At 37.3% G+C, this 26,249-nt stretch overlaps 1 protein-coding gene across 6 annotated transcripts in view; it reads right to left on the bottom strand.

The window, feature by feature from the left end:
* Positions 1-26,249, bottom strand: part of LOC136863957 (glutamic acid-rich protein) — a 466,965-nt gene that overhangs the window by 178,691 nt on the left and 262,025 nt on the right. For all 6 annotated transcript variants that reach the window (XM_067140416.2, XM_067140414.2, XM_067140413.2 and 3 more), the window contains one exon: positions 17,152-17,291. In XM_067140416.2, the coding sequence (XP_066996517.1) occupies positions 17,152-17,291 (140 nt within the window). The remainder of the gene's footprint in view (positions 1-17,151; positions 17,292-26,249) is intronic.

Here is a 26,249-nt window from a genome sequence, read left to right on the forward strand (position 1 = left end):
TCAGGTACGTGATGCGTCGAGCCAATGAAAGGATAGAGCCACCGGCGATATGGCGAGGCATTGGTCTAGAAGAGATGTGGCCCCAATCGAGGATACGACGGCGTCTTCGAGGACGAGTTAATAAAAACGATGACCGCGACAGTTAGTTACCCCTATTATTCAGCGATATTCTGTGCAGGTAACATCGTAAGAAGAAGTTTTTATTTACGCAAGTGATCGCATGGGGACTCATAAGATTTTGTTGGAAGATGCTCAGTCTACATTTGATATACTCAACTTTTCTTATACTGGGAAAATGGCTTTTAACTTACGACTACCAAAGGGAGAGAACAGTTCCATTTAATCATTTCAAAGTGCATAGTAGCCTGCCTGTGTGAATCGTTTTCCGAGGGCATAAACTTTACCATTTTCAGTTCAGCTGTGTAAAATATGGGAAATATTTGACCTAGTTACAAGTGTAGATAAGAGAAGCGTTTCCGCGACTGAATGGGAACTGGTTTCACGGTTGGTGGAATTTACACCCCCGCCCCCGGCTGTAGTATTCTAGTAACTGGCTGGTTGATCTCGACCTAATTTCTACATCGTTAATGAGGGGATGTTTTAGACGACATCCAGAAGCAGAAGCAGCAATGGAAATACATCACCTTTCTACCCCTCGATGGAGACAAAAGGACTGATCATCATCATCAAAATGGCGGACTAAGAAGCAAGATGGGGTCGGCTGTCTCCCGAGGACGAGCGGCCATTAGTCAACATTGCAGACGAGTACAGTGTTTTAATGTAATTATGTGAGTGTGAACGTGTTTAATGTTGCAAAGGGGGATAGGTTAGTTTGGTATTTAACTTCTGTAGATGTAGCTTTGTTTGGTAGGACTATGGCCTATTTAAAGTAAATGATAGGAAGCTTGTTAATGTAAATATAAATTGTAACATAAATGTGGACCGTTTGCATGAGGTCGCAGCTTGCTTTCTTACATTTTATTCTGATTTATTAAGCTGAGTGGTTAGCGGCATTTATTTACGAGTCAGTTTCTTATTTTAGCCTGATATATTTTGATTTGTTTGCTTTGATGTTTGAGACGCAGTGTACGTCTCGGGGCTTAATTGTAATTGTAAATAAGGATTCAAATTAAAGACAAGAAGGACTAGATTAATGTATTATTAATGGGAGCTCAAAGTGTACCGAAACATGCCGTCATGTTTTCTGGGATTTATTGCATGATGAGTGAATGAGAGTGTGTAAGACAGTGGAGTGTGGATCCACGAAGTTGTCAGCGTCATCTTCACGACTATTTTGTATATCTAGGTGGTAAATTAATTATTGATTCACGAGTTCCACGAACGCAGTTTAGTATTTCGAGTTCCGTATATTAGAATAATATTTCTGTAAAATGTATCATTATTATTATTATTATTATTATTATTATTATTATTATTATTATTATTATTATTATTATTATCATCATCATCATCATCTAATGAGTTTCTTGCAATGTAGTGTTGAGATATTTCAGTAACTTCCGATGTTCAGACATGACCGATTGTCAATGTGGCAAGTTCTTAGTTTCAGTTCATCGTATTTATTACAGAGTTGGCCACTTTATTATTCTTGTTTATTTTGTGCGCTAGTGCTTTATTTGTGACCAGCGCGGTCGTTTCTTCAGTTTTACGCGACTTTAGGACATGAGATATTATATGTGTGATTTTGAGTAAGAGGACGCGTTCCTCATCAGAAAGGCCTGCATTTTCTTGAGTGGGTGACTTGCCTCGGGTAGACTATTGAGCAGCATGTGTAAAGGGTTGGACCCTGTGGTTTGGGTTTTCCTGCTTTATTTTGGGAGACGGGGATCTCCACTTTGATCATTCCGCCGTGTGTTGGCGAGGGTGATACGTTTGTCTACCGAGGAGAGTTTCATTTGAGCGGCCTATACTTCGTGATTTTATAGTTCTGTCCATGTTTCTACGGTCGTGGCAGTTGACGAGAGTTTTTTTTATTGCGACGTTTGTTTTGGATTTTCTTTTACGATAGAACCGCGCTGAGGAATATTTTGTGTCATGTCATCTCTTCCGGGATACTACGTCGAATTAGGTATTGAAAGGTAAAGCCTACTCTGTCTTTTCCTTTTATTGTCTTTGTGTCCTGTAATTATTTTTCAGGAACCTGTGTTGAATAGGAAGTGTTGCTTAACGTCTTATTATGTTTCCTTTCATTTTCGTTGAGGCTTTAAGTGGATACGAGTTGCGTGAATGCCGCATGCTTTCCTTGGTGAACCCTGGAAAATATGATATCATCTTTTTGTTTCTTTGAATGTATATATTGCCTTTTATATGATTTTGATTTGTGTGGTTCCAATCTTAGCCTACAAGGAATACAAAAGCCTGCCCAATAGCCAGTCATAGCTGTCCGCCCTGTGGATGCCATATTTGCCACTAGAGGCGCTGCAATTCAACCTCACATGAACACCTCGGTTGGCGGTATTTCTACACGTTGGATGCTTACTGGTGACGTCTACTGCGAAAGTTGAATGTTAATACTGATAGAAGTAATGAAACTCAATAATGATTTTGTTTTGTCCGAATCCTTGGCTGAATGGTGCGCGTTGTGGCCTTCGGTTCAGAAGGTCCCGGATTCAATTGCCGGCCGGATGGGTGATTATAATCATGTCTAATTAATTCTTCTGGCTCAGGGACTGGTGTTTGTGTTTGTTCCAACACTTTTCCTTTCATATTCAGAAAACACACTGCACTTCCAATCACCACAGGAACTTGATATTACTACACCTCGGATTTTTAGGTGCTAAAATGTTATATTAGCTGCCTAAAACAGGCTCTCAAATAGGCTCTACAATATTTTTAGGCAGCTGCAGTTTTACGTACCTTAATATGCATTATTTAAAATACCATGTTGATTTTGCTAAATTGATTATAATTCGTTATGGCGAAATATAAAACAAGTTTCACTCACCTCTTTGCTGCAAACTTCACAGAATATTATTTTACCATCCGATGTGAAATGGGTAAACTCTTGTAAATTGAGGATGACTTGGAACCTGACACTTTCGGCTTAATTCACACACTGACCAAACGGGAAAAGGGTATTGTTAAAATACGTCAATTATATTACACTGGTGTACTGCTGCGTACCGTTTTGTAAACAAGGCTCTACAAATAAAGTTCCTGGAACTAGTTTCCATGAACTCCCTTGCCAAGAGACAACTAGGGAATTATGGATTAAAACAATAAGCAGATAAGGTATGGTACAGTAAATACGCAGACCTTGTGACGGCAAAAATTAGGTTAATTATTATTATTATCATTATTATTATTATTATTATTATTATTATTATTATTATTATTATTATTCCTGTTCTGATAATACTTTCCTTATTCTGTTATGTAGGTGGTACCTAGTGACCGCTCCGTCGAGTGCTGCAATGGCACATATAGGAGGGTATTTGGTAAGAGTTGCCGAAGACCACACGTCATGTGAAGAGTGTGTTGATGAAATTAGTAGTATCCAGAGTCCATCTCCACTAATGTCATTAATAAAAATCCAAGGCAGAGTTGGTATCACGTCTCAGGTATCCAAAGCCAGGTTTTGTTTCACTGCTGACGAAACTGGGGCAAGTAAGGGACGAAATGTTATCGGTAACGCTCGGCAGTCCAAAAATAGCACAAACATTAACCAAAATACCGTTGCCACGTGTTGCTAAAAATCCTATTCTACAGTGTGGGAAAAGTGATCATCCTGAGGAACTAAGCAGGATAATACTGCAGAAGTTTCTGCGCCCCTCTGTCACTAACTACGCTAATGGCATGACAGATGAGTATCGCCAAGAAAACTTCTCGAGAAGAAAAACAATTTATGACAAGGAAATATCAAGGAAAATGGTTAAAGTCGTTTCTTTTCACTGAAGATCTACGGTGCGGTAGTAAAAATATATAGTGCAGACCTTACGTCCTTTTAAAGGCCAGACATAAATTTCGACAGTTATATGTGTTATTGAAATGAAAATCCACAGCTGAAATGAACTCCTAGGGGTAAAAGGTGAACATTTATTATTTTCTACTTCATTATGCTCAGTAACCTATATAATATACAGGAAGTATATTGTAGAGGTGAATTTGTGCTGGTTTTAACTCCCGTTAGCAATGCTAGTGAGTGCTGATGTGAGGTAGTATACTAGCGCTGCAGTGGTCAAGACGCACACTGCCAGGCGGACACTGTTTCTGAAGAGAACACTGCGAGTGAGCAGGCTTTGTATTCCTTGTAGGCTAAGTTCCAATCCACATTGTTTGTTATGCTCATGAGATTGTTCATGGCTCAAGATGTATATATTGTGGGTGTAGGATGTTTTACCACTCAGCGTGTTATATATTGTACAGTTAGGTTATTTTGACCCCCCTTTTGCACATTAGATCACGTCTTTTCTTAAGGTTAGGGACCCCACTGCAATGTTAAGTGTGCAGAAATGGGGAACGTACTCATCTACAGTTAAAAGTGTCAACAAAAAGTAAAGCCAGGAGCGTGGTGCGTGCACGCAAGCCCGTGTGTTAAAATTAATTTTTAAAAACTTAAAAATTTGATTTGATATGTTAAGTATGTGTGTCGGCATGCTTGTGAATTTGTAAAATATTCTGATTCTCAAGATGGACTTTATCCAGCTGAAAAGGAAAACAACAATCTGAGTAATGTAAATCTGATTATTTGATACTTTGCTATTTTTTAAAATATTTATCTTGTTTATTTTAATAAACAGATTTTCCTCCAAAACTGACATCATGCTTCGCCTTGCTTTATTGGTAGTTTTAATTGACCTCACCGTGTCCGTATTTAGTTATATGTTCCCCAACATGATCCAGGGTGTATGTATTTTTAGGGCATTATTTTTTTATCATATTTCGAACTGAGCACACCTGGGATCGGCTGACTAGTCTGGGGCAAGTTACCTTGATGGTAGAAACGGGGACAATATGTTGGGCTATTTCTGCTATTTATGATTGGTCGAATGGGTGTGTTGTTTTTGTGTACCTTAGGTAGTGCCTTTAGGCAATGTTGGATTCATGTTGACTATTTTTTGTTGTTCTTGCTCATCAAATAAACAAGTTGAATTTTTAAGGATTGTTTTTAGATTCCGTTTAATTTTAGAGACCGAGTCTTTATTTACTATTGTATAAGATTCATTAGAAAAGAATTCTTCAGTTTTATTAATGTAGTCGCTTTTATTTACTAGGACTATTGTTTCGCCTTTATCCGGCTTAGTTACGATAACGTTGTTCTCCCTTATTTTTGCCTTTAATTCTTTTATTTGTTTTAGGAGGGCTTGGTCGGGATTGGTTTTCATTTCTTTTACTAAACTTGGGAGTTTCTTTTTTATTTCATATTTAATGTCATTTTATATTTCTGCCGATAATTTCCCTACGTTTACTTCTGATTCCGCTATTGTGGTGGTTAATTCTTCCATTTTTTGCGGGTTAGGCCAATTGAATTTAGTTCCTTTATTAAGTATGTTCATTTCATTTTCAGAAAAATTGATGTCTGATAAATTAATTGTCGCGGGGGTGTTTTTCGTTAAAGGATTAGGGTTTTTTCTTTATTTACATATGCTGTTGACTTTTTTTGATCTTCTATTAGATGTTTTAATTTGTTTTCCAAGGTTTTTTGCTTTCTATCTAAGATGTTGGAAAGTTTCTCAATGGTATATTGTTGAATGGAACTCCAGTCTAAAGGGGATGTAAAATGGGATGTACTTAAGTGCACTTTGTAAAGTTGCAAGTTTAGTAGCGATTTCTTTCTTTACAGTAACTTTATTTCGTTTTTTAGCCATATTTTGTTTACTCTGTTTTGGGTGTCAAGAGATTTTCAACCTCATATGTTCCTTCTTTGGGTAGACCTTAAGAATTTAGGTATTACACCACATCTTAAACATTATTTCAAAACCATATGTCTTTAGCTATCTTACTGACTTTAACCTTGAGGTTAATGTATCTGTTTGTCTTAGTTTTTGCCTGGTTGGCTATCATATTACATGTAACTAATCTCATGATTACACCCGTATTGAAATTGGCTATAAATGCTTACAATATAGTGATTATTTTAATCCACCTATTCAATACAAATTGGTTTTGTGTTGCTAGTTCATAATACTACAGCACGAATTTACAGGGACATGTTTCGCTTTATTTACAAGCATCTTCAGCCTACATAATTGTCTCAAGGTTATAGACCTGTCATATTTAGATTATTTTTACAAATTTTTTGCTTGAGTAATCCATGTTTAGTAATAATATGTAAAAAACATAGGAATTATGTACACATTAAAAGTATGACAATATGGATTACAATGTTGAATTTAAGTAACCCTTAATTCTAAAATACACTGACATCCAAAACATAGTAAGTACAATTTGAAAATTTGGCTAAAATTGTTTTTACAATGCTGTGGTTTATTGAATCAACTGTAATAAGGTTTAAAATTTGAGTCATAAATATAAACTGAAGGTTAAAATATAGGAGCCATTTTTTCTAAAAGCAAAAAACCCTGGAAAACAAATTAAAACACCTAATAGAAGATCAAAAAAGTCAACAGCATATATAAATAAAAACCCGAATCCTTTAACAAAAAACACCCCCGCGACAATTAATTTATCAGACACCAATGTTTCTGAAAATGAAATGAACATACTTAATAAAGGAACTAAATTCAATTGACCTAACCCGCAAGAAATGGAAGAATTAACCACCACAATAGCGGAATCAGAAGTAAACATAGGGAAATTGCCGGCAGAAATACAAAATGACATTAAATATGAAATAAAAAAGAAACTCCCAAGTTTAGTAAAATAAATGAAAACCAATCCCGACCAAGCCCTCCTAAAACAAATAAAAGAATTAAAGTCAAAAATAAGGGATAACAACGTTATTGTAACTAAGGCGGATAAAGGCGAAACAATAGTCCTAGTAAACAAAAGTGACTACATTATTAAAACTGAAGAATTCTTTTCTAATGAATCTTATACAATAGTAAATAAAGACTCGGTCTCTAAAATTAAACAGAATCTAAAAACAATCCTTAAAAATTCAACTTGTTTATTTGATGAGCAAGAACAACAAAAAATAGTCAACATGAATCCAACATTGCCTAAGGCAAAAGCACTACCTAAGGTACACAAAAACAACACACCCATTAGACCAATCATAAATAGCAGAAATAGCCCAACATATAAAATGTCAAAATTTATACATCAGTTTCTCAAAAAGCATTATAAGTTTCAGAGTAACTCCTCAATTAAAAATTCTATTGAATTTTGCGAAAGATTAAAATATTTCAACTTACAACCCCACCACAGGATGAGCTCTTTTGATATTACCAATATGTATTCAAACATCTCCATTAAACAGACGGGTGAAATTATTAACTTAAACCTTTCCAAACATAGTAACTTAAGTAACCTAGAAATAGCTTAATTTATTAAACTACTTAAATTCGTACTAAATAATAACTATTTCACTTTTAACAATAAAATCTACCACCAGTTGAGTTTAGCCATGGGAATATTAGCAGATATTTATATGGACAACATAGAACATAAAATAATTAAACCGAATATAGAAGGATCTGTCTTTGGCTGAGATTTGTTGATGATACGTTTGTAATAACAGACAACCGAAAAAATAACAGTGAAAAAATCCTAGAATTTTTAAATAGCATTGATAGATACATAAAATTTACCAAAGAAGACGAGAATGACAACTTATTGAATTATCTGGACGTTACTGTAAATTCGATTATCAAATATACAGAAAACAGACACACACATCAATAAGAATAAGAAATGATTCACTCCACCCAAAATCCCATAAACAAGCAACCTTTTTCAGTATGATCTACAGAGCTCATAAAATACCCTTATCATCCGCGAATTTCACGAAAGAAATAAATTTTATAAAAGAACTAGCACTTGTCAATGGATATAAAGCAGAGATGGTGAATCGAATTATCAACAAAGTAAAGCTCAAATTAGCCACAAATCTCGCACCGGAAAAAACCAAAAAATCAAAATACGCAACCTTCACTTGCACCAGTTCAACGATCCACCAAATAGCAAACCCACTCAAAAAGCGGGATATGCGAGTAGCCTTTAAAACACATAACACTAATAAAAACTTATTTTTTAATCATAATACAGTAAATTCCTACAATAACAAATTTCAAAGTTCTGGAATATATAGACTAACATGCACACAGTGTAAATCTTCATACGTTGGCCAAACTGGCCGCAGCTTCCTAACCAGGTACATGGAACACTTTAACGCCTTAAAGCATAATAAATACTCCGCAATGAGTATTCATATGGAAGAAACTGGCCATCATTATACCTCAATAAACAAAGACCTTACAATAATCAAGAGGATCGAAAAAGGGAAGCTAATGACAGAGTTTGAAAACATATATATTTATTTGGATCAATATTTTAATAAAGAAAAAAATTTCGCTTTATTTACAAGCACCTTGAGCCAATTATGTAGGCTGAAGATGCTTGTAAATAAAGCGAAACATGTCCCTGTAAATTCGTGTTGTAGTATTATGAACTAGCAACACAAAACCAATTTGTATTGAATAGGTGGATTAAAATAATCACTATATTGTAAGCATTTATAGCAAATTTCAATACGGGTCTAATCATGAGATTAGTTACATGTAATAATCAGAATTATATCGAGAAGTAACAGGTTAGACTAAGGATACTCCCAGTACCAAGCATATACATCATGCAATGCATTCTACGTATGAAAAAAAGTATTGCTCACTTCAGAAAGAATTTTGACAATCACAATTACCAGACACCAACAAGAAGGAATATTTTTATCAAGCACAAGAGTAAAACCATTGCCTTGAGACATGTAGACTCTGTTGGAATCAGATTGTATAATAAGCTTCCAAATAAGATTAAAGATATCAGTCCCGTCAGTTCATTTAACACAGCTTTAAAAAAATCTGCTGCTGAGTAGCTGCTTCTACAGTACAGAAGAATACATGATGAAGTGCTGGTAATGATGCTATTACTTATTAACTTGTAAACTTTCTTAGTATCTAGTATATAGCCTTAAAAATATGTTAATGTCACATTGATTATGTACGTGTTAACACCACACTCCTAGATTTTTTTTTTGTCTTTTAAATATTGGTTATTAATATTATTTATTATTTAAAAAAATTAAGATGTGCTGTCCTAACATTGAGGTATTTGGTGTTTTTTTTTTCTTTCTTCTTTTCTAAAATGTTCATTGTTGTGCATATATTATTGTTAGTATTAAGAAATCACTCGTCAACTACTATACTGTTGGCATATTTCAAAATATGTAATTGTACAGTCTATGGAAGCTAAATAAATGAATGAATGAACCAAACTCCCTCCATATGTGGTTCTGAAAAGGAAAACAATTCCGAAAGGAAACTTGACGTCCGGTGTTATTGTCCGGCTGGATGGACTGTGCATTAGTTGAGGACTGGGTGAAGTGCGTTTGGCAATATCGCCCGGGAGCTTTGTTACAAAAACGAAACATGCTTGTGTTGGACAGTTACCGAGAACATACAACTGACGCCGTAAAAGATATGATGAGGAAAGGAAAAACCGATCTTGCAATAATTCCCAGAGGACTCACTTCTATTCTTTTTTCAAAATGGCGCCCGGTAATGACGACGTTGTGTTTTATTCTCCGAGTAAATTAACCGTAAAATGTGACGAAAAGTGTGGAAAATGTCGAAGATTAGTGAAAAATGGAATGTTGTGTGATTCATGTGATCGATGGTGGCATTGTAAGTGCGGAAATTGCCCTAGAGACGTAAAAACTAATGAAAACATTGACTGGATTTGTGAGCAGTGTGTTCGGAATGTTGTTGTTGGGGACGGCGTTGACGAAGCACTGAAAACAGTCGATGAGGAATATAAAAGTGCATTAGAAATTATAAACATTCTAAAAAAGGACAATGAGACTCTTAAAGTTGAAAATCAAGAATTAAAAGAAAGACTGCGATCGCTAGAATTTGGGACTGACCATTCTTCGAGTGATATACCGGTACAAGTAACAAACTCGAGCACGTGGTGTCAAGTAGTTCGTGGATGGCCGGCTAAGAAGAAACCTACAACTGAATTTCCGGAAATAAACATCAGAAATAGGTTTTCTGCCCTAAATAATTTAATTCTGGAAGAAAGTGATCGCGCGCGTGAAACCAAAACATCGCGATCCGCTGCCGTTGCCGTGCCGAGTTTAAAATTTAGGCCTAGAATTCAGAATCAAGACCCAGTTAGGCCTAAATCAGCGAAGGTAGCTGTGTTTGGTGATAGCCAAGGAAGGGGAATTGCGAGAGTGATTAACGACGAGAATATAGCAGCAACCGGAGAAATATATCCAGGAGCTTCTATCAGCAGTGTTGTGGAAAATGTAGAAGCAGCAACTAGGAACTTCGGGAGCAGCAATGCAGTGCTTATCATCGGTGGGACGAACGACGTAGCTCACGACGACGCCAAGAATGTAAGATCACAACTTAAACATACACTAGGGAAGCTGACCCACACTAACGATTTTGTAGTGAACGTGCCCCACAGGAATGATTTGAGTAGAGACTTGTGTGTGAACATTGAAGTGGACAAGGTCAACACAGATATTGTTAAAATTTGTAAACATTTTTGGAATACTCAGGTTATTGAATGCAGCAGTTTTGAGAGATACTGTTATACAAAACTTGGCCTCCATCTAAACAATTCAGGTAAACGAAAGATAGCAAATGTTGTTCTAGATTTTATTAATCTTAAGATATGTACTGTAAAACAGGCAACTCCCATGAGTTATAATACTGACCAGGAAAACTAGTAGAAAGAGCCAGCTGTACTTCAAGCTGGCTCAGTCAACTAGAAAAAGAAACTCAGGATAGTAAGGAATTTCAAGTTACCAATTGCAACAGTCAAGTTTTAGGGAGGAAGAGGGTCTGAGATTGCTCTTGGTAAACTGTCAAAGTGTAGTAAATAAACAATTAAAATTCGGTACATTGATGGAATCTTATGAGACTGATTTGGTGATAGGAGTGGAATCGTGGTTGAAAGAAGGGGTGAGTAATAGAGAAATATTTCCAGAAGGGTACACAGTCTATCGTAGAGACCGAGGAGATAAAAAGGGAGGGGTGTGTGTTTATTCTGGTGAAGAAAACTTACTGTTCACATGAATGGTTTACTGATGAAAGGAATGAAATATTAGGGATAAAATTAGTCTGTGATAATATGAAGGACGTGGGAATTATAGGAACATACAGGCCTGGAAGAGAGGAAAGACACATGGAAATCTTTGAGAAAATAATAGATTATACTCGTAAAAACAATAATAACGATATGGTAATAATTGGGGGAGATCTAAATTTGCCTGAAGTTGAATGGAATGGAGCTGCAAGTGAAGCCCATGAACAGAAACTGGCAAATAAGTTAATTTGGGAGGGAGGATTTACACAAGTAGTACAAGAACCGACTCGTCTCAATAACTTACTAGATGTATTCTTGGTTAAACCATGGGAAATTGTTGATAAAACTGAGGTAATTGAAGGAATAGGAGACCATAAGGCTGTAATAATGGATGTAGGACTCGTACCAAAAAGGCTTAATAAGAGGGTTACACAAGACAAGAAATTGTACAGAAAAACTAAAGTTGATGAATTTGGGACTTACCTTAAATCACAATTCAGTTGTTGGATAAGTGAAGGGAGTAACGTGGATACACTTTGGGCTAAATTTAAAGGAATCATTTGGGAAGGAGAGAAGAGATTTGTACCTGTTAAGAAGGGTAAAATGACCTCAGACCCTGTTTATTACACAAGGGAAATAAGAAAATTAAAAAGAAAATGTAGAATAGTAAACAGGAAAATCAAAGAGAGTAGGGAGAGTAGAGAAACTAGAAAACAGCTAATGAGGGAACTGAATAGAGTGAAAAAGGAAGCAAAAGAGAATTCTATGAATGGCATACTTCAAGAGGGTAATGACCACAAAGGGAAATGGAAAAAGCTGTATTCATATAACAGGAATCAAAAAGGAAAAGGAATCCAAATTCCTACAATGGTGGGAGAAGGGGGTGAACACTATTTTACAGATAGTAAAAGAGCAAATCTATTCAGTAGGGAATTCAGAGATTCAATAGAAGATTGTCAGGAGTTGGAACCCATAACAGAAAATAGAGAGGGAGAGACACATAAGGAAACAAGAAGCTTCTCATTCAGAAATGAAGATATTTTCAGAGAAATCCAACTGCTTCAGCAAGGAAAAGCAGCAGGAAGTGATCAAATTACTGGGGAGGTATTAAAGACAATGGGGTGGTACATAGTGCCTTATTTAAAATTTCTCTTTGACTATGTCATAAATAATAGTGTAATACCAAAGGAATGGAAGGAATCTATAATAATACCAATTTATAAAGGAAAGGGTGATAAAAGGAAACCAGAGAACTACAGACCAATCAGCCTGACCAGTATAGTTTGTAAAATACTGGAGAGTTTAATATCTAAGTACATCAGAGGGATATGTGATGATAAAAATTGGTTCATGAGGAGCCAGTATGGATTTAGAAAGAAATTTTCTTGTGAGGCACAACTGGTGGGATTTCAGCAGGACATATCAGATCAGTTGGATTCAGGAGGTCAGTTAGATTGCATAGCCATAGATCTTTCCAAAGCCTTTGATAGAGTGGAACATGGAATATTATTAAAGAAATTGGAGGGAATAGGATTGGACGTAAGGGTTACACGTTGGATAAAAACATTTCTAAATTCAAGGGTTCAGAAAGTCAAAGTAGGAAATAATGTATCTCAGGAAGAGAAAGTTTGGAAGGGAATTGCACAGGGTAGTACAATCGGTCCGTTACTTTTCTTAATATACGCAAATGATTTAGGGAACAATATAACATCAAAAATAAGATTGTATGCAGATGACATAATTGTTTATAGGGAAATAAACAACATTGAGGATTGTTCAGAATTACAAAGGGACCTTGAAAGTATCCAACAATGGGTTGAAGAAAATAATATGAAGGTTAATGGAGGCAAATCAACTGTTACAACTTTTACAAACAGGAGCTTTAAAACTGAATTTGAATATACTTTGGATGAGTAGTTATCCCAAAAGATGGCAAGTGCAAATACTTAGGTGTGAGATTTGAAAGTAATTTGCACTGGAAGGGTCATACTGATGACATTGTTGGGAAAGCATACAGATCGTTACATGTCATAATGAGGCTACTTAAAGGATGCAACAAAGAATTAAAAGAAAAAAGTTACTTGAGTATGGTTCGTCCATTATTGGAATATGCAAACAGTGCTTGGGATCCTCACCAAGAATACCTAATAAAAGAAATAGATAGTGTGCAGAGGAAAGCAGCAAGATTTGTAACAGGGGATCTCAGGAGAAAGAGTAGTGTATCAGAAATGTTAAAGGAACTTGGGTGGGAAACTTTAAGTAAGAGAAGGGAGAAAACTAGACTTACAGGATTATATACAGCCTATACAGGAGAAGCATGGGGAGATATCCGTGAGAGGCTTCAGTTGGAAAATAATTATATCGGCAGGACTGACCACAAATATAAAATTAGAAGGAATTTTAGCAGAAGCGATTGGGGTAAATTTTCATTCATTGGGAAGGGTGTGAAGGAGTGGAACAGTTTACCAGGGTAGTGTTTGATCCTTTTCCCAAATCTGGACAGATATTCAAGAAGAGAATAAACAGCAACAGAGAAAATAAATGAAGTGTTAGAGGGCATTCGACCAGTGCAGGTTATTGTAAATAATAAAAAATGTGTGTGAATAAATTAATTCCATCCCCTGGTCTAAGGAGTTTGGACAGCCAAAGTAGGGGACTGCCTGTAGGGGTGAAGTACAGTGGGGACTTCGAGGGCCCTGGGACCGCTACGGTAGCTGTGAAGGCCCTTCAGGAACTCTGAAAAGTGGTGGCAAAAGGGGCTCTGGTTAAGACGCAGCAGGTCGTTATGCTACTTAGGTTCCAGAACGGGTAAAAAAAAAAAAAAAAAGTAAATAAGTAAATAAATGCAATGTAAATATTAATCTTATACCAGTTGTATAGTATCATTTGAAGTAATTCCACATACTGTATATCAGTTGACTATATTTGTAAGTAGTACAGGAGATATTATAAGTAGAATTTTGTAAACAATATAAATTTCTTAAGGATGAGCTGTGTGTTTAATAGAAAACATTGTTAGCGTAAATTGTATAATATTGTATTATAGGAAAATTTTCTTCTCTTGTTAATTTAAAATTTAGTGCTTGACAATAATGTATTTTAATGTACCATTTGCCACCGAGGTAGACACCTCATTTGCAAATAAAGAGATTTTGATTTGATTTGATTTGATTTGATTTATTCTACAGCCGTTGGATTTGTGCGTGAACCGGCCTTTCAAAACTGCAATGAAACAGTTTTACACCGAATGGATGTCTGATGGTGATCACGTGTTAACACCAACCAGATGAGTGAAGAGGCCTGAAGTGGGACTAATATGCAGCTGGATCACGACCGCATGGGCACGCATTCCCAACGATCTAGTGTCCAAAAGCTTTAAGAAATGTGGAATTTCAAAATCAGTGGACGGTAGTGAGGAAGACTATTTGTGGAAAGATGCCAGCGACGAAAGTTCCTATGGTGAAACTTCAGATGACGACTGAATTGTGAATGATCCAAGTATTGGACTGATTTTATTTATGACTTTTGTGATGATTTTATTAATTGTAAGCTGTTCGAATTTATATTTGTTGTATAATTGAAGAAAATTAAATTAGTATACAAGTTATTTGATTTTTTTTCTATATTTTGCCGTCTCAATTTTAGGGTGCTGGTCTTATTCGGTGATGGGTGGTATTCGGGATAATACGGTATTTAAAAAATTATTTACTATTCCTTTACACCTAAAAGGTACATCAAATATAATATACACACAACTGGCTCAACTCATCTTCGGTTATAGTCATTTGGCGCAAAATTCCGATGAAAGTTTTTTTCCTGAAAAGTGAAGTAGGGTACATCAGGTAAGTTGGACACGTGGGTTTGAAGTATCGACACTGGAAAATACTCTTCCCATTACGAGGTGGCAATACGCTCTGAAGTGAAATAAACATGAACTCATAAAAGTGCAATTCGCGTAAGTACATAATAATGAAGTACTGGCCAAAAAAAAAAAAAAACTTTCAACACGAGAAGGGTCGGGCATCGAAGGAGGGACCCTGATAGATTTCCCCCAAACCGTTCGTATCCAATCCTGTACTAGTGATGTGTCCATACACCCTTTTTCTTGGATATGAACGTGGATCCCTCGCGGAAATTTTACTTCAGGCATTGTATTTCATTTTAGAACAATGTAAGGTGCAAACTTTCTGCCAACACCTGTTACAGGAGGAATTGCAGTACATTGTTGTTTTCCGCTTCCGGTAGTGCAATCAACAAATTAATTTTTTAAAACCACCTAATCGATACTTACGGCTTGCAATCCGGTACTGCATACAATAACATTTGATGTCCCCTTCTTATCGATTGTTCGACTTTGTGGCATATGGAAAACGAATGGTGTCTGACCTGCAGTTCCTATTTGGGAGAGCAAATATTCCTTCACTTCTCAATGACAAAGTAATGAAAATCTATTACTTTTTGGTTGAAAGCGTTCGGCATTTTTTGGCATAAAGTTTTTCTTTGTCAAAGAGAAAGTCCATTTCTCTTCATAGAAGTAATCATCCTGCCTCGGCTAACCTTCAAATCAGAGATGCCGATTCCATGTGCAACAGCTCTTTCCTGTCCTTTAAAATACAGCATTTCATGAGAAACAGCATATCCAACACTGCATAACGAAATCGTATATTTAAGCAGATCCTCCTCTACTTTTGGAAAGTTGATGCCTTTTGGTCCGCGAAATGCTTTGCGAGATTTGTTGGTTGCTTGAAGTGCACTTATCTGTTACCACGGTAGTGCACGTTGCATTCGCACACTGAATACTTGCGGCCTGCTTCCCTATGACTGCATGTTTCGGCGTAACTGATCACCGCGAGTTTATATGATGCAGTATTACTTGAATTCTCCCTCACTGTGGACTAACAAACAATTTTGAGATCACATGTCCCATTCCCAAAACCCTCGTAAAATACGTTTGTACCAGACTGGAATAGCATGTCGCTAGTCACTTCTGCGCCGATTCATCGTGGAACTAGTGCAGTGGTATTTCCCACCGGCTGATAACAGCACGTTGCCAAGTATTTGGAATGCCCGATTTTGCAATAAGAAGGCTGCTACCCGAGTAGTTGAGATCTTTACTTTGAAATGCATCCGAAGCTGCGTGATGGATGTTCGAAGAAGTTCAAATACGTGAACATTTCTTTTTCTCCACTTTGGACCGAAAAATATTGGGATGCGTAAATTATGGAAGAGCGTTAATTATGTGAGAAAATATGGTAATTAACACAAAGATATATTTTATAACAATCCCATGCTATTCAGCGATTATTGCTATAAATAATGGTGTGTGGCCTTCGGAGAGGCCTGGAGCAGGTCCTTTGATTTGACGCCCGTAGCCGACCTGCGCGTAGTGATGAGGATGAAATGATGATGAAGACGGCACATACACCCAGTCCCCATGCCAGGGAAATTAACCAATTATGGTTAAAATTCCCGACCCTGCCTGGAATCGAACCCAGAACCCCTGTGACAAAGGCCAGCACGCTAACCACTTAGCCATGGAGCCAGACACATTACTGCTATGAAACATCATATTAAATAGTATTACGTGAATTCATGCCTTCAAATTACTTTTGAGTTTAAGCTTAAACATGATGAAACACTCTTGAGCAAACATAATAAATATGAATTTAATATAACGAAAGAGTAATAACAAAGTGCAGTAAGTTATTTTACTTGAACATGGTTTGTAGTTAGAACATAAGTGTTTTTATCCTTCATAATACTTAGAATATGACAACACAAGGTAACCAGTAAGTTCCAAAACATCTCACTACATCGGCATAACAGATTTTTAAATTATGTCTGATCTCTTGCAGAGTTTGTACACATTTTTTTTTTTTTTTTTTTTTTTTTTCATTTTCTGGTATTTATACATACCTGAGTTGCTTATTGCATTCCTTGCATCGAAAGCAGTTCTTGTGCCAAACAGCACCTTCAGCTTTCACCTGCTCCATCTGAAAAACTTGTTTGGTGCAGGATCGGCAGTTATTAGTAACTTCAACTGCTGTAGAAGCATTCTGTAACATACAATTACCACATGTAACAATATCTATCAACTCATGACAATACATAAATTGAATATGTTTATTACCCTGGTCAACTGTAATGGTTTTTAAGTTTACAAATTTGCAAGTGATTGCAAGGGTTCATATTTCTTGAACCTTCAACCAACTTCGCAAGCCTACTGATAATGATAAGAACTCTCTGAACATCCTATTTAACTGTATTCAATCATGATCACTTTAAGAATATTGTTTCCCAACCCTCATTCATGCTTCTAACTTCTTGTAGACTTGGTACATGTTAATAATGCCTGACAGTCTATATTATTGTGACATCTGTTGGGTAGGTGATCTGAACCTTGAAAAACGTACACACTGTCACATGAGGGCGAGGTAACAGAAATTTACTCACGATGGCAAGAGTGAGCACAGGATTCAAATCACAGATCTACGACAATTTCAAAGTCACTTTACTCAACAGATTATCAGAGCAATCCATGAATCAACAGGAATAGGCTATCTTAATTAATTTCTATTCAAGCAACCTGCACATCACACCCTAATGTGAAAACACTGAACTGTAATAAATTTGTTTCTCACAAATATACACTAATGCAGGAATGCCAAATGTGTATATGAAAAGCCTACAAAAAGAAATTCACAAGTATATCTGAAGAAGAGCCATTCTCAGTGGCTAAGTGGTTTAGAGACCAATAAATTAAGTATATTGGATATCTGGTGAATCTGTATAGATACTTATCGATTATGCATTTTTAAATTTATTTTTATTTTTATTTTTTGCTAATGGCTTTACGTCACACTGACACAGACAGGTTTTATGGCAACAATGAATTTATGCATATTCATTTATTTCATGAGCCAAACTGATCAGACTGTATGATCACATACCACATTTCAGTATACTCTGCTAAATTGAGAAGTAGGTGAACTCTAAAAGGGCTCTTTATGGATGAATAATGAATTACAGTTCAAAGTGAAAATAAGATTTCAATGAATCATCGAGAGTTGTTCAACAAGGCCTCCCTCTGCTGTTAATGAAAATAAAAATGTGTTAACAGACTTTGGACATGGGCAGCTGAAGGAAATTCAAGTTTTCCAGGTTTTACATGAAGACTTCTTTGTTATATAACCCCACAGGTAAAAAGCCAGCAGGGTTCATAAAGGTTCTATGCAATTGGTTTTTTAAGTGCAAAGACCTACAGTATGATGTGAACCATCCTGCAGGAACGACACCCTTAACTGCATCATCAGGGTACTTATTGGAGAAAGTGAAAGTACTAATGTCATAATGGTCCACCTTTTCAATAATATAATATGCAATCTTTGAATTACATTTCTAAACTAAGAACTAGTTTTGGCCTTGGCTGGCCATCATCAGCCTTCATGTAATACATCTAATAACTAAAACAAATGTACAAACATACAATTGTCATTAAAAATATCTGGGATGAACTATATGCAAAATATGACAAAATTAAATTAAAATTCTTAGCGTCATGTTAAAATGTTTCCGTAGTGCTTGTTGTTAAAATCATGCTGAAATGCTATTGGACACTGACAGGACAGCACATAAAGATATAGTTAAAACTGGCACGTTCTTAATTTGTGGCTGGTTAACATTCGCAATTCAATGCAGTGTCCATGAAGTTAACCTGAATAAATTATAGATAAAATTAATGAACTGAAGGCGAGAGAGGGTTAGTCAAATGACACAGGTTATGAGACTTACCTCTCATTGCGGCATGTGGTGCGTGGCCTATTGTTGTGTGACTCACACTAACGGTTGTGAGATTCAAAGAAAAAGGGAGGGAGCGGGGCAAGGAGAGAGGGGTGATCACAATTCAATATGGATCAAAACTATGAAGGTTATATCCTATGAAAGTGAAAGTACCCAGTTTTTGGAAGATGTCTTAAATAGGAGAGGAAATTATATTACTGGTAAGTTTTATGTTACTATATATTGCCAGACATATTTATACACAATGATAACAAGAACTACACATAAATATATACATATTAAGAATTACAAACATCATTCACTAGGTTGCGTGTCAATGTCCAACATATTCAGACCAGTTTCTCAACGTACTTCCCACCCTGGTCGAATTCCAAGGGGATGACCAGCTGAACTGGTCGGCTAAGATTTTGTCCATCTGCTGTGCGAAGTATGACTGTTCGTATTTTATTGTCCCTCACCTCCTGCAGTGCTTTGATCCTAACGTTGCTCCACAAATGTCCAGGGCGCAGATTCTCATGAACTGGAACATCACTACCAGGATGGAATTCAATACATCTTTCACAAGGTCGTCTAACTTCACAGAAGCTCCTTAGTTCTAGCAAGTACTCTTTCTTCCATCATTTTCAAACTGCATCAGTAAATTTCTGTTTTAATCGGAACTCCTTGGTCAGGTTTTATTTCACTCTAGGTTCATATCCCATGGGTGGGGTAACAAGACCTTCTCCACTAGAAATGCGCTGGAGTCAGTGCTGCACAAACTTCTCCTTGAGTAATAGGCCACTAGTTAACAGTGGCTTCAATGCTGATTAGTGTGGTGTTCAACTGCTCTTGTAAGTCTTGCCTGCCCCAGAATCTTTTGCAGAGATTGCTTTACAGTGCCCACCATTCTTTCCCACCATCCTCCCCACCAAGCAGCTTGTGGTACTATGAACTTCCAGGTAATGCAATTATGGGCAAGGAACAGGTGAATTTGGAAACCAGTCAGGATTTTCCAAATTTCAGACAGCTCTATGCTTGCAGCGTGGAATGTTGTACTGTCTGAATAAACTATATGGGGTAGGCCGGGTCTTCCAGAGAATTGTTGAGGTGCAGTTAGAAATTTATCTGTAATCATATCTGTACAGGGTTCCAGGTGTAAAGCTTGAGTGGTAGCACATTTAAAGAGACAGATGTATGCTTCGTTCATCTCTCTCTCCACCTTTATGTACAGTGGTCCAGCAAAATCAACTCCAGTTGCAGGAAATGGTTTCGTAGGGTTTGTGCGGCTTAACGGCAGTGGTGCCTCACACTGTCGTCCGGGTGAGTTTTTGAGCATTTTTCATGTGAGACAGGTGGTTTAAACGCTTTCGATAACTTGTCAAGCTCTAAGAATCCAAAAATCAGTGTGGAGTTCAGATAGTATGATGTCGACTCCGAAATGGTGCAATCGGACATGTGTATGCAGGATTAACAATTCAGTGAAATTATGAGAACCATGTAGTAGTATAGGGTAGTGGTGTTCTCTAGAGGGGGGGGGGGGGTCAGCACATTGTGGTCTATCTCCTAGTCTAACTAGTTCATCTTCCAGGTAAGGATTGAAACATGCCATTTTAGATCCTGCAGAATGAGGCACCGGTAAATCTTTCTGAAGTGCCTGCAATTCTCTGGTGAAAACTTCCCTTTGAAAAACTTGCATCCATAACTTGCGTGCATCTGCGAATCCAGCCGCCGTTAACTCGACAACAGATCTCTCAAGTTGAGCGACATTTTTCAGAAAGTGAAGAATCCATGCAATAATGTGAACAAGTTTCCAATAAGAGCTGAATTTAGATTTGTCAGTAAGGCTGGGAGGTACTGTTGTGGTCAGAACATGACTGTTGTCACTCTTCTCCTCACGAAGTTGTCAGTTCACTGTGGGAATATCAGATGGCCAACATGCAGCAGGGCATGCTAGCCATGGACGTCCATACCACCAAATATCTAGGGATTGTATCTGATTGCCCAGAAGTCCTCGTGTTAGGTGATCAGCAGGATTTTCTTGTCCAGGGCAGTGTCTCCAATGAGGAGCAGTTGTGTAGGCTTTCCTCATTCCATGAAATTAGTACCCGTTCTGGTTACCTACTTGAAATTCCACTAAGTTGAACGAATTCCTACAATAATTCCTTTTTAGTTACCGCATTGAGACTCTGGAATACACTCCCAATGGACATTCGGCACCTTACTTCCTCTCATAAATTCAAATCTGCCTGCAGAAAGTTTTTCCTGGGAACATAAAACTGAGTTGTGTGTCATTGTGTGTAGGTTGTGTGAATGGGTTTTCTTCATTTATTATTATTATTATTATCATCATCATCACATTAATTGCTGTACTGATATGTAGGCCTAACTTAGTCTTAGAATTATATGTTCGTAGTATTATTTCTTTTTAGAATTTATATTTACTTTTATGTTTACATTTTCAAATTTTGTTTATGGTGGTTAAGTGTAAGAGAGGGCCGTGAGCCTTAACTTCGCCACAAATGTAAGTCAGGAATAAATAAATAATAAATAAATAAATAGTGGTGTCTTAATTTATTGTTATACTGTTGTAATATAGCAGCTGTGCTCCCACTAATGCTGCTAAAAGCTGCAGTTGTGTCAAGGATGTGGATGATGTCTCCCGTGGTCAAACAAATGTTCAGAGGTATTGCAAAACATGAATCTGGCTTAAGCTGCCTGTTGAAATAGCGAGCCATCATGGTATTTGGATCTGTGACAGTGAATGTAAAGTGGATGCCCAAGAGTCCCATCATGCTGCAATGTCAGAAGGTAAGAGCTCGTCCCAGGCAATTCCTCTGCACCTCATGACCTGGAATACTTGTTTTCCTACCACCAGAGACACAGGAGAGAGCAGTCCAAGTGAATAGTAAAACCAAGTTGACATCTGCAAGAGTTTTCTCTTGGTAGTTTGTCCTTCTGGTAGCTTACAAGAGATTTCCTCTGGATTCATATTAAGGGTGTCCTGCTCCATATTCCATTCTATACCTAGAACATGTGTTTGCTCATTGATTTCTTGTCCTTCAGCACTCCAGATAGACTTTAACTGCTCAGAGTTTTTAGCCCACTTTGCCAAGTGAGCTCATAGTATAAAATAATTGCTATATTGTCGTTCTATGTGCTTACATGTACTTTAGATCCGTTACCACTAAGGATCCCACCAAACGTCAAGGGGATGAGAACTACCGAGGGGGATATACGAATGGGTGAACTGTCCTTTATTATTTTCCAGTAGTTGTCGCTACCAATTAGAATTTCAATTAGTAGATCCTCTTGAGATTAAGTCTTAGAGTCGGCTAGTTGTAGATTCTGAGTATGTGCCAAGGCCTTAACTTCTTTTGGTACAGTTAGCTGGAGTGATACTGAATGAGCACTTTCATATGCATCAAGAGGAATGATGCAATTTGTCCAAACCCCTTTCATATTGAATCGGTTCTGTGCCTCAAATGTGCAGATATTTAGTACTAGTTTGTCAGTGGTCTCCAGTCTTAAGTCTTCTATCAATGATCTTGATAAGAAACTTGCCCGATTGCCACTATCCAGCACACAACAGGTTAGTATGCTCAGGCCCATCGGTTCTATGATACACGCCTGCGCTGTCTGTAGAAAAGCAAAGCCAGGTGATGTGATGTCCATTCTTCTTACCAAGGTGGAGTCTGCTTGAGCATCCGATAATTTTGCATTCTTCTTGTCATCACGCCTGGAATGCATACCTTGCTCCTAATGAGTTATACCTTGTTTCTCTGTAGATTAACAATACATCCACATACTTATCAGCTAAGTATATAGTGTATGTGGGTGCAACAACGCCGGCCCCGTGGTGTAGGGGTAGTGTGCCTGCCTCTTACCCGGAGGCCCCGGGTTTGATTCCCGGCCAGGACAGGGATTTTTACCTGTACCTGAGGGCTGGTTCGAGGTCCACTCAGCCTACGTGATTAGAATTGAGGAGCTATCTGACGGTGAGATGGCGGCCCCGGTCTAGCAAGCCAAGAATAACGGCCGAGAGGATTCGTCGTGCTGACCACACGACCCCTCGTAATCTGCAGGCCTTCGGGCTGAGCAGCGGTCGCTTGGTAGGCCAAGGCCCTTCAAGGGCTGTAGTGCCATGGGGTTTGGTTTGGTTTTTTGGGTGCAACAACAATAGCATGCACGGTATTGGTAACTTCAAATCGCTGCAGAGAATAAAGTCAATCAATCTATCTATCATCATTGATCTGCATTTAAGGCTGTTGCTCTGGTGGCAAAAGTGTGTTGATTCATGGCAGTATTAACCTCAGGTAAAAAGGGACATTTCCAATGGAGAGAGTATTCATTGCCAGTGTGAATGAATGAAACATGAAACACTAAGTTAATGTCCTAGAGTTATTCACCAAAAAATTTGTAAGGTATTATTCCTTAAGTACTTGCACAAACACTTTATGTACCCAAGATAAAGAAACATCATATCCTCAGCATGGGATATATACAAGGCATTGCAAAACCTTCTATACAAACTGATACAGGAGCTAGGGAACACCAACACCAACTTAATTTAGATAGGAATATACGTCCACTGAAGTCAACTGTTGGCAGCAGAGAAAGTTTTCAAAGTTGTTGGTGGGGGTGATGCAAGAAGATAAAGAGCTGTATAATATATTTATTTCTTACAGAAGGTGCTCCAAGGTTCAACCATCAGCATCAATGCATACATTATGGTGTAGAAGCATCGACTGTTGTATATTTTCAAGCCCCCATGTCCGGAAGAGTTCCAGTGACTACAGCAATGCTTGCAACAAGGTCTTTTTTTTTTCTGATTTAACAGGTGTCACGTACATGAACTGGCTGGAACGTTTCCCGAGGAACAAATCAAGACATGTGAGATCAGGTGATCTCAAGGCCAGGCAATGAGTCCACCCTGGCCTATCCATTCAATCACTTATGTGGCTGACAGAAGATCCCTCACAACATTGGTAAAGTGTGCTGGTGCCGTATCATGTTCGAATCACTTTATTCTTCAAATGGACGGTGTTATGTATTAAACAGCTAAGCGCCAATTTTTGGAAATTGTGATTTTAACGCCAGCTAGTGTGTATGGACTGAAACTAATTTTTTGCACACTAATGCCCTTTATTATAATGTTAATTGTTAATATTTTAGTAAAATCTAATCACCGTCCCTTTTATCTTGCGTTAAGAGTTTTGCATCAATCGGCTAAGGGACAAAACTATGAAGCTATTTGTATAAATAACAAGTTCTACATGAAACAGCTAAGCGACAGATCATTGTCCCTTGGAATCTCTGACTATATTGTTAGTGTTATACAATAATCAGCTACGCAGCAAAAAGATCTATTCTATGTTGCTGCCTTTATTTTCACAGGAAATTGTTCTGGGTGTACTGAATGGGACTGTATGCATCATGGCAAGCAGCACACAGAAAATTCTTTAGCTTCTGAAGAAGAATTATCCTAAGGATTCAGACACTTCACATGAGTACAAGATAAGTCTTCAAGAGTACTTTTTATTTGTAATGCATGGTAACTCAGCAGTGCCTTTTATCATGCAATATCCAATGTTGTTACTAATATTTATACATCATGTCTAGGTCATTAAGATGACTAAGCCCTATTGAGTAAATTACAATCGCACATAATTTTAATCACTACTGGAAAATCTCCAAATACAAACATTGATTTCTTTAGCAATTATCTGCAATGTTAAATGCAATAGGTGGGTGGAAGTCGCACAGCATTAATTTATTTACAGGCAATACAAGTTAATGACACTAGCATCATGTAGGATCACTCCAGTAATTCAAACTCAAGCACCTTTAGGCAAGAAGCTGGTTCAACTTATCTAACTCTTGTACAAACTGATAGTGGCAGTAGTTATGATTTACTTCATTCCAAAACTGAAAAGACACTTTGGCTCAGTTGTCCAATGAGGCAGGTATTTTGTCATCATTTCACGTGACTGACTATAGTTCAGAGCAATCGAATCCTGGAAGTATGTAATCTGTCTTCTGCTTTAGTGAATTAAAATTATCTCAGTGCCACTGTCTTAGAAAATAATGAAAACTGAGTGTTATGCATATATCTCTCTCTCTCTCTCTCTCTCTCTCTCTCTCTCTCTCTCAACAAATAAGACAACTTCCGATTTTGGCAGATAACTGTTTAACACTAGAACAGCCAGAGCAGTCATTTTGACCGTTAGCGTATTTCAAGGTATTTCCACATTTCCACGCTCTTACATTTTTACGCACGAGGTTGTGCTTTTGTGACTTTTCATCTTAAATTTACATCCATAGATAATAAAGGAACAACAATATTGTCCATTATACCTAGGAAGGCCATAAGCGGTCATTTTGACCGCTTCACTTCTTTGATATGGAGAGCTCTATTCTGCTCACTGTTTGCTACCTGTGATATATTAAAAAGTAGCGCTAGAGGGGTGTATGCCTCTAGCAGTGGTTGCATGATATTATCCTCATTTTTCCGTACTGAAATTCAGTTTAAGTAGAACGATAAAAGTTTGATTTCCACCTATTCAATACTTTACAAGCAATTACTAAATTAGGATCTCATCCTTATTTTATTGCTAAATTATTAAAATGTTTATTAAAATGTTTGACCGCTTCACTTCTTTGATATGGAGAGCTCTATTCTGCTCACTGTTTGCTACCTGTGATATATTAAAAAGTAGCGCTGAATTATTAAAATGTTTATTAAAATGTTTTTAATAATTTAGCAATAAAATAAGGATGAGATCCTAATTTAGTAATTGCTTGTGAAGTATTGAATAGGTGGAAATCAAACTTTTATCGTTCTACTCTAGCAGTGGTCGCGAGTGGATGAGTTAGTGCCTGTCTCTTGTGTAGTATAGTGCATAATAATGGCTCGGCAGCAAAAATTTACTCCTGTTCAATTATTAGCAGAACTTGAAAAACTAGGAGAAGACGAATCGGGTGACGAAGATACATTATCACATATAGACGTAATGAGTGACGACGAGGATTTTATACCTCAACAGTGTGGTAATATGTCGGATAGTGATAGTGATTCGGCTAATGAAAATATGCACACGGTGGACTTTGCACCTACGATAGATGCAGTTACTCCTTCAACCAACCGTGATCAATCTTGCAGCAGAGGATGGTCTCTTAGCAGTGGGCCACTAGTTCGAAAAGGAAGGGGACGAGGTGGGAGAGGTCATGAACTGGTA

Source organism: Anabrus simplex, chromosome 2 (genome assembly GCF_040414725.1).
Source record: "Anabrus simplex isolate iqAnaSimp1 chromosome 2, ASM4041472v1, whole genome shotgun sequence".
NCBI classification, from domain to species: domain Eukaryota; kingdom Metazoa; phylum Arthropoda; class Insecta; order Orthoptera; family Tettigoniidae; genus Anabrus; species Anabrus simplex.